Source organism: Pipra filicauda, unplaced genomic scaffold (genome assembly GCF_003945595.2).
Source record: "Pipra filicauda isolate LSUMZ 115617 unplaced genomic scaffold, ASM394559v2 scaffold57_size4234018_pilon, whole genome shotgun sequence".
Classification (NCBI taxonomy): Eukaryota; Metazoa; Chordata; class Aves; order Passeriformes; family Pipridae; genus Pipra; species Pipra filicauda.
Window position 1 is genome coordinate 669871 of NW_024104731.1, and position 16923 is coordinate 686793.

At 43.3% G+C, this 16923-nt stretch overlaps 1 protein-coding gene and 1 long non-coding RNA gene across 5 annotated transcripts in view; one reads left to right on the forward strand and one right to left on the reverse strand.

Annotated features, from left to right (window-relative positions):
- The window catches only part of MTUS1 (microtubule associated scaffold protein 1), a 132578-nt gene that overhangs the window by 36114 nt on the left and 79541 nt on the right, over positions 1–16923 (forward strand). For all 4 annotated transcript variants that reach the window (XM_027735365.2, XM_027735361.2, XM_027735366.2 and 1 more), the window contains exon 3: positions 2210–2405. In XM_027735365.2, coding sequence (XP_027591166.2) covers positions 2210–2405 — 196 coding nt within the window. The remainder of the gene's footprint in view (positions 1–2209; positions 2406–16923) is intronic.
- Positions 5028–6442, reverse strand: LOC113995385. Its single transcript, XR_005565914.1, has 3 exons — positions 6367–6442; positions 5338–5412; positions 5028–5117 (listed from the first exon to the last, which is right to left on the reverse strand). It is a non-coding gene; the product is annotated as an uncharacterized LOC113995385 (long non-coding RNA).

Here is a 16923-nt window from a genome sequence, read left to right on the forward strand (position 1 = left end):
ATGTTTGGTACATTTGGAAAAAGGAAATTTGGCATTGCACAGTGCTGAATGGAAACTGTGGAATGGCTTTGTTTCTACGAATGTAACTGTAATGTTGATTTCCCAGGTGAAGTCTCTCCCTAATAAAGGAAATTAAGAAATACTGTTTTATTTTCAACTGGTTGCACTTGGCCTCAATTGTAATTTAGTGTCCTTCCATCTTCATCTTATTCTGTGATGTAAAATTTTTTTTAGTAAAGTCTTTTACAGACAATGCAGTTGGTGCACGAGGCCTAATAAAAGCAAACAAGTCCTAATTTAGTCAAACTTGTAAAATTTCACAGCTTAATTTGGTGAGGTTTTCTAAATAAAGCTTTTAATATACACATTTTTCAAGATAATTCTAGCGGTGCTGTAACTTTAAATAGACATTAGAGATAAATTGCTGTTTTCAGTATTTTTCTTCCAAATGTGCTTTAGAACTAAATTACACTTTTTAAAATTACTTATGTAAATGTTGTGCATATATTAACAGTAACATTAAGTCACACAAAACCCAAAGACCAATGAGTTGGTGAAACATTTTATTTCACTCTCTCCTTTGAATAATTTGGGAGTTTGTTTGTTTGAAGTAGAACCAGGACTCATTAGAATAGTTAAGAGTAGCCAGGAAATATTTCTCATGCAGAGGGCATATACCTGGTTTTGGGCAGTCAGCCAGCTGGAAGGTGTAAACTTCCTGGCCGGGAGGTATGCATGTGCTGGTTGGCTGGGAAATACTTCTGGATGAGTCAGCTGCCTGTCAGGAGAAATGTGCTGCTTTCAAATACTCTTGAAAGAAGGATAAAAGAAAAGGAACAGTGGGAAAGAAGGGGCAGAGCGTTGGGGTTGGGTTGCCCAGGATCTCAGGATGTATGGTAGGGACACAGAGTTTCTCCTGTTGCTGATTTGTGGGTTCAACAGCTTTTGTTAAATCGGTGAAATGGAAGCAGCAGCTATTAATAGTAAAACTGGTGTAGTCTGAATTTTTGACAGGTTTTAGTGATTTGCCAGAAAAATTCCAGTAAAGCTCAGTATATGGAGGAAGCTCTTAGGTAAAACAGAAGCAGCTATCCATTTTTGAAACATTACACCAGAAATTAATAAATAATACTATTTATTAGAGTAAATAATCTAACTTGAAAACCTAAATAAGCATGAAAGCAAGAATGGTCTGTTTTAGTTCTAAAGTCTTTAAGAGCTTGGATTCTGCTTCAGTCCTTATTTTTGGTGCTGAGGATTGAAGAGAATGCTTTTCATTTACCCCATTGTCAATATGGAAACCTTTGTGATATTAATTGTTCTGCTTGTGCCTGGAAAAACAATAGAGCAATTTCTATAAATGATATACAGTAGACAAATCAGCTGGACTAAACTTAGTAAGTGGTCTTCTGAAAACTATAGATTAACATCTGAAAATGAAGATGAGGATTGGAATCAAAAGTTGAAAGTGCAGCAGGATGACCAAATTGCTGCATATTGACTTGAATCACAGAAAAGCATATAAAGAGCTGTACAGTCTTATGAGTTTGCCTTTATAGGTTTGACTGTACATCAAGAGTGGTCATGAATTACTGAGTGTATAAGCTGTAGCAAGAATTCTGTATGAAATGTAGATGTTTCATACATATAAACCGGTTATTTTAAACCTGTCCCATGTCCACTCCTGAATTTATTTTTATCTATGGAACCTCAACCTGAAAAATTTTAACCTGTTTCTGTGTTGTGACATAAGACCTAGATCAAGAGGCTGCTGTAATGGTTGTGACGTTTCAGGTAGTACAGGACAACTAACTTCTCAGGGTGTTAAATATGTATAGCTTGTTGGTAAAGATCTTGAGATTAGGTGTAGTCATGTAATGGAATTGCTTAATTAGAGTTTGGGGAGGAAGAGGAAGAAATTCTGATGTAAAATCACCTCTGTAACCTCTTTTTAGTGTGTTTGTCATTACGAGTGATTAGCTTCAAACTAATAGGTTTGTGTTGCTGAAGGCCATTTAGGAGATGATCCTTGAGGTTCTGAACTGCTGATGTGCACAATGTGATGGAGACTAACTGAGCATATCCCATGCCTGGGTGGTCAGTATTTCATTACAGATGGTGCAAAGGGAGATCTTCAGTTTCTCGCAGTGGTGGTGAGTGGGATGTATTGTTACTGGTTTTTTGGTTTTTCTTTTTTTTCTTAAAACAGATGCCTTCTGTGAAAGATGGGACAACTCAAGGGAAAAACATACCAAAGAAAGACCCAATCGCACTACAAAGTGCATCCACTCCCAAGGCTAAAATGGTGCCATCTGTGTTGACCTTGAATAGAGGATGTAAAAATAAAACTACCAGCACTGTTAAAACACCTTCTCACAAGGAAGCTCTTTTGTCAGCAAGCTCCGGTAAGAGAATTTTTCACTGGAATATTACCTTCATTTAAGAAAGTGGTTAAGTGGTATCATATTTAATGTACTTTCTGACAGAACTTTTAGGATGGTACAGAGTTGTATTTTTGGTGCTAAATACAGTTCTGTTTAAATTGTAAATTGCAGGGTACAGGGTCAAAAAAAAAGGCAGGTTACACCTCATAACTGTAAAATCTCATCTTGTAAGGAATGAGTTTAGGAGGGTGTGGTGCTACAAGAAGAATCGATAGTTAAATATTTATAGTTTGGTTATATAATAGTACTTTGCTAAATTACAACTAAAATTATTTTAAAGAGAAGAGGAGAAAATGCAGAACTCAGGTACAAAGCTCGTACCATAAGCAACTGTATTCTGTTCCAGTGGGAATGAGCCCTTATTTCAGGTCATAATATACTTCGTTCAACCTAATTTTAATAGAACTCTGTAGTTTCTAGAAAAGAGAGAGTGTAATTGAAGGAGAGACTACTGCTTGAGCTGCTAATTAATCTCAAACTGATTAATACCAAGGGCAGGGAGGAATCTCACATCTAGTCTGTAGGCTTCTGCTCAAATTTCATGACTGGGAACTATGTTCTGTAACTGTAGAGATTCAGAAGTCCTCTTGTAGGTTATGTGCTTGTTTGGTTGGGTTTTTTTTTAAGCAAGTGTGGCAGTGTAACTAGCTGCAAAGGTAGCCTGGCTATAAATGGCTACACTACAATGCACTGTAATGTGGAAAGTGTACACACCCATTTATACCCAGTAAAACCTGTTCTTTTTTTTTTTTAACTCACTCAATCTAAGATTTTAAACCAGTCCAAAATACCCTTCTTAATTATATACAGGTGGTGAAGTGTGATAAAATCTGTATTTGTAGTCCTTTATGAGATGAGTCCCTCAAAAAAAGTGGATATAGTCCATTCTCTGATTTGAGCCTTGCTAATGTGAGGCACTTGCTCAGTGAACAAGGTACCAAACTGTAAGCTACCCATTTCTTGGAAAACTCATCACCTCTCTAAATACCAACATAGAGCTTTCCTGTCTGTAATTATGGCCTTAGAAGAACTGAGATGGATATAGATCTAGATGTATATTTTTCCTTTAGGTTATTAATCCAGATTAGATTCATGACATGGTCACTAGAAATAAATATAGGTATAGCTGGGTTATAGGACTAACTTCTTCACTTCATGAAAAAAAAAATAACAAAATCAGATGCACTTTCAGAAGAAGCAGAAGTCATTTGCTGTTGAAAATGAAAACCTTTACTCCCCCGGGTTTTTCTAAGCTAAATATGTCCCTCCATAACTCATTTATTGTATGTTGAAATTACAGTAGTCCGTAGAATATTTTCCAGGTTTTTCCTATTCGAAAAAGGCTACTTAAATTACAAGCATAAAGCATAACCCTAACATTTCAAACTTGCGCTATAATCTGATGAGACTGGAACTTTAATGCTGCACGTGAGAAGAAATGTTTTTTTTTTCTCCATGCCCTTTCCACAGCCCCCTATTCTAGCCCACTATTCCTAGCACATCTTGCCCTTTATTTTGCTTATGCAGTGTTTTTGTGCTACAAAATAGAATTTGATGTGTTAAACTATAACAGGTTAACTTCTCCATCCCTTGCCAAGGGAATTTTTAAACATGGTTCATTGCTTCTTTATAAACATTGTACAGACATGGGGGAAGCCCAAGACCTGTCCACGCAAACGCAATACACTGCCCAACATGGATAACCTGGATTGGGGGTCACCAGATCTCTACCCAACCTGGGTCACTGTGGATAATCCAAGGTCGGTTCTCAGATGGGTGATGAAGTTGGAGCAGTGGACAAAGTCCTGAAGTTGGGACACTTATAGGGCTTCCCTTTTCGATGAGTCTGTTGGTGTCTGATCAAGGTAAAGCTCTGGTTGAAGCTCTTCCCACACTGGGGACACTTGTAGGGCCTCTTCCCCGTGTGTGTCCATTGATGCCTGATGAGATGAGAACTGTTCCGAAACCTCTTCCCACACTCAGGACACTCATAGGGCCTCTCCTCTGTGTGTGTCCTCTGATGCCTATTGGCAATTGAGCTGCTCCGAAACCTCTTCCCACACTTGGGACACTCGTAAGGCTTCTCCCCAGTGTGGATACGATGATGGATTACAAGGTCAGCGCTGCGGACAAAGCTCTTCCCACAGTCGGGACATTTGTAGGGTCGTTCCCCAGTGTGCAGGCGCTGGTGGGTGATGAGGTTGGAGCTCTGGCTGAAGCTCTTTGCACATTCAAAGCACTTGTAAGGCCGTTCCCCTGTGTGCACCCGGTGGTGGGCGGCAAAGGTGAAGCCATCACTGAAGCTCTTCCCACATTCACGACACTTATAGGGCCCTTCCCCGGTGTGGATGCTCTGGTGGCGAATCAGGTGGAAGCTCTGCCTGAAGCTCTTCCCGCATTCCAAGCACCTATAGGGCTTCTCCACTTCATGAAGCCGCTGGTGGACCACCAGGTCAGAGCTCTGGCTGAAGCTCCGTCCGCCTTCCTGGCAAAAGGTGGGTCTTTCCTCCTCAGAGCCCTGTGTGCTAGGTTTGGAGCTGCTTCCTGTGGGGATTGTTTGTGGCTTTTCCTCCCCATTGGCTTCCTGCACAGTGGAGCCATTCAAAACAGCCTCTTCCCCGAGGTTCTGCCAGGCAGATTTGTCCTCCATGGTCTCTGCCCTCAATTCGTTGCCTGGAGAGGAAGGAAATGAGAAAAAGGAAGAAGGAAAGAAATGGAACAAGGAGAGGAAGGAAGAAAGAAGAGGAAGGGGATTTCCCTTGATGCCAGAGGGAAGGAGAAGGAGATTGCCCCCCAAACAGCAGCAGGGTTGTCCTGCAGCTGGGGGTGATGCTTGGCTGGAAGATGAAGGAGAACAGAGGGGGAAAGGTGGAATGACTTCCTCCTCACCTACCTGGGTGTCCTGTAGCATCTTCCTTTTCCTCCCAGCTTCCTCTTCCATCTGGTCAAGGTTTGGGAATGAGAAATCCTGTTTTGGGGGAGAAAACAATGTGTGAGTGCATTGAATTGGGGGGTCCTCTTGCCCAAGTTCATATCTAGAAGTTAACAGCTATCTTGTGTCCCTAAAGACCTCCAAAATGCCAGGATTCAGCCCCGAAAAGCCCTCCTAGGAGTTCCCCCTCTCTGGTCTCAACTTTGGAGTTCTGGGGGTTCCCTTTGTCTGAGCTGCTGGGGGTTCCGTGTGTATTGGGGGTGCCGGCGCTTCGGGGTCCCTGCCCTGTCTAGGCTGCTGGTGGTCTCTTGAATATCGGAGGTCTCTCCTCTGTGGGGTCCCACTTAGGGATTCTGGGGGCTTCAGGGCTCCCTTCTCCCTTGACTCTCTGCTTCGGTATGCTGGGATCCCTGGGGGGCCCCGTCTCTGGCGTCCCTCCCCCCTGCAGGCTGCTGGGAGTCCTGGAAATCCCGGGGGTCACCTCTCTCCGGGCTCCCCCTTCTCCGTCCTCCCCCCACCTCCAGGCTGTCGGGGGTCTCCCAGCTCCGGTAGCGCCCTTCTCCGTTCTCCCCACTCTGGGGGTCCCGGGGTTCCTGCCCAACCCGGCTCTCCTTGTGGGTCCCAAACCCCGATGTGTGAGTGTGTGTGTGTGTGTGTGTGTGTGTGTGTGTGTGTGTGTCCCACCTGCCGCCGGTAGCGGGCTGACAATGGAGGCGGCGGTGCCTGACCCAGGAAGACCAACCCTCACCGCGGTGACGGAACCTGCATCCCTCCGCCCACCGCCGGGGCTATGCCGGCAGCCGCCGCCGGCAGCCCACCCGAAAAAAACACCTCCCGGGGACTCTCCACTATCTTCCGAAGGGGCATTCGAGCCTCAGCTTTGGAGTACTGCAAGATCCAAAGATACCCTACCCCTAGAAAAATCCTGGGACACCCACCTTCCCCCCCCCCCCCCAAGATATTTGTGGCAAGCTCCCCTTCTCCGGTCACCTGTGGGATGCTGGAGGGCGATGCTCGCGGGGGCTTGCGCATACAGCGAGCGGTGGACTAGCGAACTTCCTCTTTTTCCTTCTCCTCCTCTTCCTGGTCCTCCTCCTCTACCCCTCTTCCTCCTGCTGCTCCTCCTCCTCCTGCTGCACCGCTACTACTTCATCCCTTCTCCTCTTCCAGGCAACCCTGTTCCTGTGTATAGACTGGGGTACGGGAGGTTGGAGAGCAGCTGCGGGAAGTGACCTGGGGGTCCCAGTCGATGGCAAGTTGAATATGAGTCAGCAGCGCCCTGGCAGCCAGGAGGGCCAACCGTGTCCTGGGGGGGCATCAGGCAAAGCATCACCAGCCGGTCGAGGGAGGGGATTGTCCCGCTCTTCTCTGCGCTGGGGTGGCCTCACCTCGCGTCCTGGGCACCACAGTATAAAACAGACATTAAGCCATTAGACGGCGTTCAAAGAAGACCACGAGGATGAGGAAGGGTCTGGAGGGAAAGCCTTATGAGGAGGGGCTGAGGCCATTAGGTTTGTTCAGCCTGGAGAAGAGAAGACTGAGGGGAGGCCTCCTTGAGGTCTTTAACATCCTCTGAAGGGGCAGCAGAGGGCAGGTACTGATCTCTTCACTCTCATAACCAGTGATAGGATTCGAGGAAATAGCTGGAGCTGACTTGGGGAGGTTTAGGTTGGATATTGGGAAAAGTTTCTTCCTCTGGAGGGTGGTTGAGCACTGGAACATACTCCCCAGGGAAGTGGTCACAGCACCAAGCCTGTCTGAGTTCAAGAAGTGTTTGGACAATGTTCTCGGGCACATGGTGGGGTTCTGGGAGTGTCCTGCTACAAAAGCCCTGCAGTATTATATGACCACACCTTTCAAGTAAAACCATATCTACTGCTGCTTACCCTGTCTGTTTATAATGGTTTTGAAGTAAAACTGTACATACACTTACTGTGACCAAGTGGCAGTTTGTAAACCAAACCCAATTGTCTGTTTAAGCCAAAGCATTCCTGGCAGGAATAACTATTTTGTTTCCAGTTGAGTCATTTGAACATTCTGGTGCTAAACTTTAGCCCATCCAGATAAATTCATTCAGCAAACAGTTGTTTGCTGTTGGGATTTCATCAGGCTAAAGACAGACTAGCTAAGTCCAGAATGGAAAAGATTTATGAAGGTCACCTAGTCCAGCCCACCTGCCTGTAACTGGGTCAGCACTGAGTTCAGACTAGGTTGTTCAGGCATTTGTCACGTTGAGTCTTAAAAATGTACAAATCTTAACAGATTTGTTTCTTCCTGAGATACTAACGTATATGGAGCTAATTCTTATCCAGTTACTATCTGTATTTAGATTGTTGGGCAGCAGTAGAAGTTGGTGTAGTGAGTCGATTAAATACGCTGAACAAGAGAAATGATAGTATAGCTCTGTCATCATGTGTGTACAGAGTGACAGAGGGAGAGAAGCAGTGCATCTGTCCAAAATGTACTAGTGTATGTATTATTCTCAGAATAATCAAGAGCTTTTGAGCAGCGGATTGTGTCACACATGGCTGTTTTGAGTGGGAAGCAGGGAACTCCCCTACAACCAAGAAAGAAAAGAAGTACCATGTATAAAACACCATTTAGAAGATCCTTGAAACTTGTCAGGAGTTGAAATTTTGGTAATTTATTTTTCCTCCTTGTAAAACTTAAGTTTTGAGTGGTAACTAGCCAATAGAAAGCATGAATTCTAAGGAAATTTCCCGATTTTTCTCTTGAACAGGAGACAGCAGAAGGAGAGCAGAACTCATAACTCAAACGTTTTATTTTTGCGTGGTTATTTGCAGAACATGTTAAGCTAGAAATAACCAGTTTATTTCAAAATGGCTGCTGAGGACTGTTCACCGATATTGGTGTATCTTACCCAGGACTTGGAGTTTTTGATGAATTAGAAATTGGTTGTCTGAAAGGCAAGCCCATCTTGATTTGATGTACCGAAGTGATTTGTGAAATGGCAAAGCTTCATTTCTGTGGCAAATCTGGAAATCAGGTCATAGTTGCAAGCTATTAAAATGATCTCTGGAACTATTTGTCTCTGTTACTCCATAAGAGAGGACGACATAGTCATTCTAAAACAAAAATTTAATTCTCTACAGCTAACTTTTCCATGGTAGTGCAAGTGGATTTTTGTAGTACTGGATGGCAGGCAGTATGTCTTTTGTTTATGTTTGTTTTCTGTCAGTGAAAATGCTCATTAGATTTCAAGATGCAGAGTAAGACATTTTGAGTTACCTGGTTTTTACTGGATTGTGTGTGTAATTCTGGAGCTCTGATTGAGGACTTTGAACCAGTCTTGAAATGAAAGCAACTATTGTTTTTGTTCCCAGAAAGCCACCTAGTTGCGTGTAGCCACAACCACTGTGGAGGAGTAGTGACCTGATAATAGTTGAGGTATTATCGTTTGGGAAGTCATGTCTTTGCCTCACTTGAAGGGAGGAGTGGAAGGGGACTGGAGAAGCGAAGGAGCTTTGGTGGTCCCATGGAACATCAGTCCAAGATCTTCTACTGTCAGCCTGCCCCAGCAAACGTATGTTACCATCCATGCAGTTGAACAGAAGCACTGTGACTGTTTGAGCCACTGTTTGAGCAAATTGTTTGATTTGTGTTTGAGCAGCATAAAATAGAGATATAAATTATTTTCTGTACATCTAAAAGCGTATATGCTCACTGCTGCCTTTTTTCCTCCTATTGCTGACAACACCTACCTATATGTATGTAGAAGAAAGGAATTTTACCTGCGAGTAAGATTTTTGATATGCTATAACTCCATCCTTAAAACCTTCTGCCTTAAAATGATACCATTACTTTAAATTTTTTTTCACTCCAAGAAATTTCACATTGCTTTTGACGTCTTAGCTACGACAGCTCTGTCAAGCCTTATTTGTAATTTAAACTCTTTGGGAATGTGAAAGCATCAATAATATTCCTTACTTGATGTTAAAGACTTCCAGAAATCAATGGAAACCATGTAAATCATCTTTGTAACAAAAATGTCTTTTGCCATCTGGCAGAGTTTTTTGCATTTTGGATACTCTTTTGTCTCTGATTTAAGTCACTGATATCCCTTTAGCAGAGTTATGGCCCTGTGCTTTACTTATCATTTTCATTAATTTAATCCAGTGGTACTACCTCTTTCTCTTGCTAGTATTTTCATAGCATTTAACCAGAGTAACGAAAGCTTGGGTAGAGAGAAGCTTGAGAGTATGAATTCTGTGTTTCCTTAAAGAAGATTCTGGACAAGTGAGACATTCTCCATATAAAAAGTTGATCATACTGAAGGACTTTTCCTGTGTTCCACAACTGTTTGAAGTGTGGGAAAAATAATTTCCCCTATGCTATAGAACATATTTTTACATTGCATTAGACCACAGTAGGTTTAGTGATACTCTGAAATGATTTTGTTGTTCATAATTGCTAAATTCTTGCAGTTGACTTTTGGCTTGATTTTACACTTAAACGTGTAATTGAGAGAAACTTTCCAAAGTTAAAACCAGAACAAGCAGTGACAGATTAAGACTCAGTTGTTAATGACTGTTATTGCTGTTTATTGCACAAAGAAAAGCTTTTCACATGGAAAATTGAAACCAAATGGTTTCAATCAGTTTTCATACAGCTGGAAACATGTATAAAGTTGGTAATTCAGGACTTTCTGGTATAGTCTTTCACAACACTTGTGAAGTAGAACCATAACAATGTAGTTCCAGGAAGCGTTCCCACAATCCTTGAGTCTTTGTTCTGATATTGAACAAGGAGCTAACCCAAATATAGTTACTGCAAATAATTTTTCAGCTTGTATCATTCCTGCTATCTACCATGTGACTCTTTGAAGTTGGATTGACATGCTGCCAAGAGGAAACAAAATATTTTAAAAGGCAAACATAACTTCCAGGTTCTCTGAACTGAAACAGTCAGGACTTGCCTCAAAATCCTGGAGCAGACAGTAAGGGTCTCCATATACTTTCTCATAAAGAAATCTGGAATGCACCAGGGTCTGCAAATAAGGTGTAAAATTTAGTTTCAACCAGTCTTTTTATGCTTTTCTTTTGCAGGGCAACCAGCTTCTTTTATGGATCCTAAAAGCAGGTTCCTCATACACTAACTTATCCAAGATCATTATTTGTCCTTCTTAGTCCAAATTACTTCATCCCTGTTTCTCTTTCTTTAATGCATTCTCTTTCTTTAATTCATTACACTAATTAAAGCCTGTGTTAAAAGTGAACTTAAAACTCACATATTCCCATTCAGAGGTGTGGGAAGGAGAAAACTGATACATAGGTCTCCGTGGAGCATAAGGTCTATAGTTAATAGTATGACACAACATCCCTCTTCTGTCGTGTTCACCCAAGAGGCTCCACTGTATAGCTGTATCTCATAGCCAGTTCTCTTTTAATTTGTAGTATAAACTGGGGGAAAACTTACACAGTGTATCTAAAAGGACTTTTGTCCAGTTGATGAGTTTGTGAGAATTCAGAAAACAGCATTAGTTGTGAGGGCCTAGAAGCATTTTTCTGATTGCTTGAGTCAGACTTGCTGGTAACATTTCCAGTCCATTTTGCCTTCACTTCCTGGCTGTCCTCAACAGGAATGGTTTGCTGGAAGCTGCCTGAAGCAGTATATATCCTTGTGCCAAATACTGACCTCTAAGCCCCTGCCCCAGATGTTGGTCATTCAGCTACAGAATGGTCAATTCATAATTTGAAGCCTGAAAGAAAACATAAAATGATGTCATCTGAATTCAGCTTGTCAATTTGACTACATGCACTAGCAGAAAAACTCAATATAACTTTGACACCTAGTTTTTTTTATTACTTTTCATTAACAAGGAGATAGATGCTGCTTGTGTTTTTGTAAGCCATACATAGGGTTCATCATAAAAATGCTCCTTTGGAATAAAATACTTCCTATTTAGCTTTGTAAGTCAAATTGACTGTGAGAAATGAGTAAAAGTGAAATAATGTATCTGACAATATGGAATCTATTGCAATGAATGATTTCAAAGCAAATTGGTTGATTTACCTCTGGATAATTTGGATGTGGTTCTCTGAGTTTTAGTGGGGTGGAGAAGAGGGGCAGTTGGAAACGTTTGAGGATTAACTTAAATTATTTATATTCCAAAGTTCTTGGCATTTAATATATTCTACTGGCTTCCAGCTTCCAGAAGGTAGCATTTCATCCTGTCAGCTTTGTTTATGGTGCCATCACTGATCATACTTAGGGAATTAAAGTTTTCACCCATGTTCCCAGACTTTTTACAGGCAATTCTGTGACTAGCCCCATTGAAGTTTTAATGTGTTGTACCTGTAGCGAGTAGCATGACTGTACTTGCAGAGACTAACAGTCAACATATCGACGCTATCAGAAATGTGGATGTATCTATAAGAATATTCTCCTTTAGGAGGGAGGTGTGCAGTAATTTCCCTGCAGGGGAATTTCTTGGTACCTAGTCATTTACTTGCAAGGACATGCTGGTGTGTCGTAAGTAGCTCTTCACCTGTACTGTTTAGTTCTGAATTCTCTCAGGGTAGAGGTAAAGGAGGAGAGAAATAGGAATAATTATCTTCCAGAAGAAACTTGTATTTGGTTTGGTACAGTGAGGTTCCTCTTTCATCCAAGGAACTCATGTGACAGAAAACTTCAAAGATTTTTAGATAACATCATCATCATCATGGCTGGGCTTCGCGAATGAAGATCTGGGAAGGACTCTACCCATGTTTGTTACAAGCGCGCTGGTGGCTAAAAAGGCCAATACGAGATAGACAGTTGCAAAAGGCACAGCAGAAAGACTCCTTAGGTAGTATATTCTTTCTGCATTGCCTTTTCTCAAGAGTGATCCTGCATGCTTTTTGAAAAGCATCAGCAGCGTTATAGATGGTGTGTCTCCAGACCTCCCGATTGGAGGCCACAGTAGACCAGTTATGTAGATCAATATGGCCAAGGCTGAGATGTGGTTTCAGGGAGTCCTTGTAGCTCCTGTTCGGGGCTCCTCTCTTGTGGCAGCTGATGCCAAGTTCACCATAAAGCAAGATCTTAGGGAGGCGGCGGTCCTTCATCCTTGAAATGTGTCCTGCCCAATGCAGCTGTGTTCTCAGCAACATGGCCTCAATACTTGTAACTTCTGCTTGTTCTAGAACAGACGTGTTAGTCACATAATGTGACCAGTGGATGTTTAGGATTGTACAAAGGCAGCGTTGATGGAAGCGTTCTAGGAGACGCAGGTGATGGCGGTAAATGACCCATGATTCAGATCCATATAACAGAGTAGACAGCACTATGGCTCTGTAAACACTGATCTTTGTACTTTTCTTCAAGTGTTTATTTTGCCACACTCTTCTGTGGAGTTTTCCAAAAGCACTATATGCCTTTGCTAACCTGTTGTCTATCTCTCCGTCAATCTTACCATCTGAGGAGATGAGGCTACCTAGGTAATTAAACTGCTGGACTGATTTGAGCTCTAATTTGCCAATGGTGATATGGGGATGATGGAAGACTTCCTGAGGTACAGGTTGATAGAGAACTTCAGTCTTCTTTAAGCTGACTTCCAGCCCAAAGAGCTCAGCAGTGTCTGCAAAGCAGGATGTTAAATGCTGCCGACCTATTTCTGTGTGGACGATGAGGGCAGTGTCATCAGCATAGAGCAGCTCCCAGACAAGATGATTTAAGGTCTTAGTTTGGGCCTTCAGTCACCTTAGGTTGAAAAGGCTTCCATCAGTACGGTATCGAATGTAGATACCATCCTGATCATTGAGGTCTGCTGTGGCCCTTTGGAGCATCATGCTGAAAAAGATTGTGAATAGGGTTGGTGCGAGAATACAGCCTTGTTTCACACCATTGGTTATCAGAAAGGGCTCAGAAAGTGCATTGCCATATCTGACTTGGCCGTGCTGATCCTCATGGAGTGAGATGATCATTTTAAGGAACTTGGGGGGACATCCTAAACGTTCCAAAATCTGCCATAGACCTTTTCTGCTCACAGTATCAAAAGCCTTGGTGAAGTCAACAAAGGTTACATAGAGACCTTTGTTCTGTTCCCTACACTTCTCTTGCAGTCGTCTGAGAACAAATACCATGTCTGTGGTACTCCTGTTGGCTCTGAAACCACACTGGCTTTCAGGCAGAATTCCTTCTGCTATAGCAGGTATTAGTCTGTTCAAAAGTATTCTTGCCAGGATTTTGCCAGCAATGGAGAGCAGAGCAATACCACAGTAATTTGAGCAGTCTGATTTATCTCCTTTCTTCTTATACAAGGTGATGATGACTGCATCATGAAGGTCTGATGGTAGCTTGCCTGGTTCCCAACAGCGCACCACGAATTTGTGAAATTTAGTATGAAGTGCAAGGCCCCCATGTTTCCAGACTTCAGATGGAATTCCATCAACCCCAGCTGCCTTGCCAGTTTTCACCTGCTGTATGAAACAGCAGGTTTAGGTTAAGGGAGAAACCCTTAAAGGGTTTCTGCCCCACTTAAGTGGGGGCAGTACTTCACTGGTTGCTGTATGATGGACTGAATTGCTGAGTCTTGGACTACACGACTAGTACTGAAAAGAGTCTGAAAGTGTTCAGACCATTGATTCAGAATGAAGGTTTTATCTGTCAGAAGCATTTGACCATCTGTGCTGAGTGGAGGGCTTTGGACCTGGTATGTAGGCCCATATGCTGTTTTCAAGACCTCATAGAATCCTCTGTGATCACCTATATCTGCGTATAATTGAGTTTTTTCTGCTAGATTGATCCACCACTTGTTCTGGATGTCACAGAGTTTCTGTTTGAGCTTGCTGCATGCAAGACGAAAGGCAGCTTTTCTTGCGTGACAGGATGGCAGTGCAAGGTGTGCTTGGTGGGCGGATCTCTTCTTCCTCAACAATTCCCGGATCTCTTGGTTGTTTTCATCAAACCAGTCCTTGTTCTTCTTGAGGGAGAACCCTAGGGATTCTACAGAGGACTGCAGGATGTTGTTTTTAATATGGTGCCAGAATATTTCGGGGGGGGGCATCTATAGAATTTATGGAATGGTTTTCGAGCCTAGTTTGAAGATTTGCCTGGAATCTGTCTCTCACTGTGGCTCATTGGAGATTGTTAACTTGGAGTCTCCTCCTTGGGATACTGCCCCTTTTAGGCTTGAACTTAAGGTTGAAGTTAAGTTTACAGCACACAAGTTGATGGTCTGTTTGGCATTCTGCACTAGGCATCACGCGGGTATGGTGGACATCGCAGACATCTCTCTGTCGCACCAAGACATAATCGATGAGGTGCCAATACTTAGATCTAGGATGCATCCAGGTTGTCTTCAAACTATTTTTCTGCTGAAAGATAGTGTTAGTGATGGTGAACTGTTGCTCTGCCCAGAATTCTAGCAGAAGTCGACCATTATCGTTGCAGTTTCCAACACCATGCTTGCCTAGTACTCCTTTCCAGGCTTCAAAGTTCTTTCCTACTCTGGCATTGAAATCACCAAGAATAATGATCTTATCATCTGCAGGAACCTTTTGGGTAAGGCGGCGCAGGTCGGTGTAGAATTTATCTTTTTTGGCAGGGTCAGCTTGGAGAGTCAGGGCATATATACTAAAGAGAACAACGTGTTGCTTGTTGTGTAGTGGAAGGTGTAGGGAGATAATGCGACCAGTCGGCAGATTTTCGAGTTTGGGAACAATAGAGTTTTTAACCATGAAGCCAACTCCTGAGAGATGCTTTTCAGTTCTGGGTTTACCTGACCAAAAGAGTGTGTAACCGTCACCATGTTCTCAGAGGCTGCCTTCTTCGTGGAGACGAACTTCACTGAGAAGCAGCAATGTCGATGTTGAGATGTGATAGTGCGTGAGCGATTAGGGCAGACCGATGCTCAGGACGTCCACTATCTGCAGAATCAAGCATGGTTCTGATGTTCCAACATGCTAGAGTCAATTTGGGTACACCTTTGGAGGCAGGTGTATATGCCTTTGTCTTTTGATCTTTGTGTGACCGCATTAGTAGAAGATGCCTGTTGGCCACGGTTAACCAACCGGGTGAAAGGGGAGATGAGCTTTGTTTAGACCACCTTTTCTAGACCCCTTACTCCGAGTGGAGCAAGCAGTGCTGTCCTTGGAAAGGCTGCTTGGTCATTCAGGGTGCTGCCGAAAGAGAGTGTCATCTCCGGTCAGTCTCAAATGACCAATATCCTGAACCGCCTCCATGCAGGGTTGGGTCTGCGGCTTCCAGTGCACCTTTCACCTGCCGTTTCGACCCTCGCCTGTCACTACAGGGCTTTGCAAATGTGGGTAAAGCCTTCGAGCCTGCGCAATGGATTTTTTAGGTGAGATGCAGTATGTGTGGAACTGGACCCACCCTTTAATCCTAAGGTTCATCTGTCAGGGCCGAGCGAACTTGGACGCTGACAACAAGGTCCTCAGGACGTAGGTTTGTTTAGGGTGTCCTTCTCTTAGATGGATGGCCTTACAGGGCTAAGCGAGCTCCATCTGCCCGGGTTTGGGGTTAGAGTTGTCCTTCTCCTAGGATGACTGCCAGAAGACTAGCGGGCTCATCCTGCCCATGGACATGAGTATAAAAGCTGCAATTTATCAAACAAATTTCAGAGCCTCACATGAAGGGGTTTGTGGCTTGAAGAGCTGGACAATAATGAAAAGCATAATTGGATGGGGTTGGTAGTCTTCTTTTGCCTCAGCTTCCCTTGTAGTATGTTGATTCAACTTCTTATGCCCAGTATTCCTAAACAGACACAACTTTCTAATAGCTGTGTTAAAGCTAGTGGTTGGGGTTGATTTGTTTTAAGTCAGGATGTGAACAGCTTACAACAGTCTCCTGGCAAAGCTAGAGCAAGCAAGCTTTGCCACCACTGTGCAGCTGGCCTGGGAAGGTGGTGTAAAGCTACCTGCTGTCCAGAGACTGCCTCTGCCTGGGGTCATAGGAGGTGGCAGCATGACTGTGCAGACATGATCTCTCATGGGGCTTGCTCTAGTTCAGTCTACAAAAGGAAAAACCTTAACCTGACTAAATCCAGCAGGCAGCATTATGGGCAGATGGCCCTGGAGGTGAGAGATCAGGTGTGAGCTCATACCTGAGGCCAGGGAAGAGATGTTTCTAGGTGCTAGAGAGGTCACATGCAAGGGGTTGAGCCTGCGGGAAGATGGGAAAGGGAGGAGTCACTCTGATTGTGGAAGGGTTTAACTGTGAGGAAGTCTGCCCCATTTCAAAACTGGACCAGATAGGAAGGGGGAAAAGTGAAGTTGAATGGTAGACATACATGAGTAACTAGTCTTCTCTCTCTTCCCTTAACTGAAAATGACCCAATCACTCTTCTGATGATAGGAGCATTTTAGGGAACAAAAAGGATTGTTTTGGTTGTTGGTAACTGCTAATATAATGCTTTGTAGTACTGATGATCAGTTTTCCAGTTTTAGTCCAAGAATATTGAGCTGCAAGAGGAAGAACACAGGAATACCTACCTGCATGGCTGCTGGCACCCCAGTTAAGGTTTTGGCACTAGCTTGCTGCTGGTTCTTGATACCTGTCTAAGATTGTAGAGGAATGGAGAGAATG